Below are 595 nucleotides of genomic sequence, written 5' to 3'. Positions count from 1 at the left end.
TTCAGGAAGCAAATGCAAAGGAAGTGGACCTGGATGAGTCCAGACGGTGCTACGAAAAATGAGATCGACTTCATCATGTCGACGAAGAAGCAAATATTCAATGATGTCTCAGTGATCAACGCGGTCAAAACCGGGAGCGATCACCGACTAGTCCGAGGCACATTGAATATCGACGTCAAGCTCGAGCGAAGTCGACTGATGAGGTCTACGCTCCGACCAGCGCCCGTCCATATCCACAATGCCGAAAGCTTTCAGCTCGAACTTCGAAACCAGTTTGACTGCCTGGGCAGTAGCGTGGACGATCTGAATGACGGGTTTGTGCAGGCTCTGCAAACGGTGGGTTCTAAGTTCTTCAAAACCCACCGTAGAAGCGCGTCCAAGAAACTCTCAGACCACACTCTTGGGCTCATGAAGGAAAGGCGTGATATGACTCTACACTCTTCGGATGATGCGGAACGGTATCGGCAGCTAAATAGACAGATCTCGACGAGCATAAAGCGCGACATACGCCGATTTAACACCAATCGTGTAAAATTGGCTATAGAGCGAAACCAGGGCTCCAAAGTGTTTTCCCGAGATCTGTCTATTGGGCAAA

At 49.7% G+C, this 595-nt stretch overlaps 1 protein-coding gene across 1 annotated transcript in view; it reads left to right on the top strand.

The window, feature by feature from the left end:
• Positions 1 to 33: 33 nt before the first annotated feature.
• Positions 34 to 595, top strand: part of LOC106118047 (uncharacterized) — a gene marked incomplete at its 3' end in the record, with an annotated part of 996 nt that continues 434 nt past the window's right edge. Inside the window, exon 1 of the mRNA XM_013312606.1 lies at positions 34 to 314. Within this exon, the coding sequence (XP_013168060.1) occupies positions 34 to 314 (281 nt within the window). The remainder of the gene's footprint in view (positions 315 to 595) is intronic.

The sequence above is a fragment of the Papilio xuthus genome, unplaced genomic scaffold, assembly GCF_000836235.2.
Source record: "Papilio xuthus unplaced genomic scaffold, Pxut_1.1 DF827670.1, whole genome shotgun sequence".
Taxonomy (NCBI): domain Eukaryota; kingdom Metazoa; phylum Arthropoda; class Insecta; order Lepidoptera; family Papilionidae; genus Papilio; species Papilio xuthus.
Note: the sequence above shows the minus strand (reverse complement) of the source record. Positions and strands in the feature narration are given on the sequence as shown.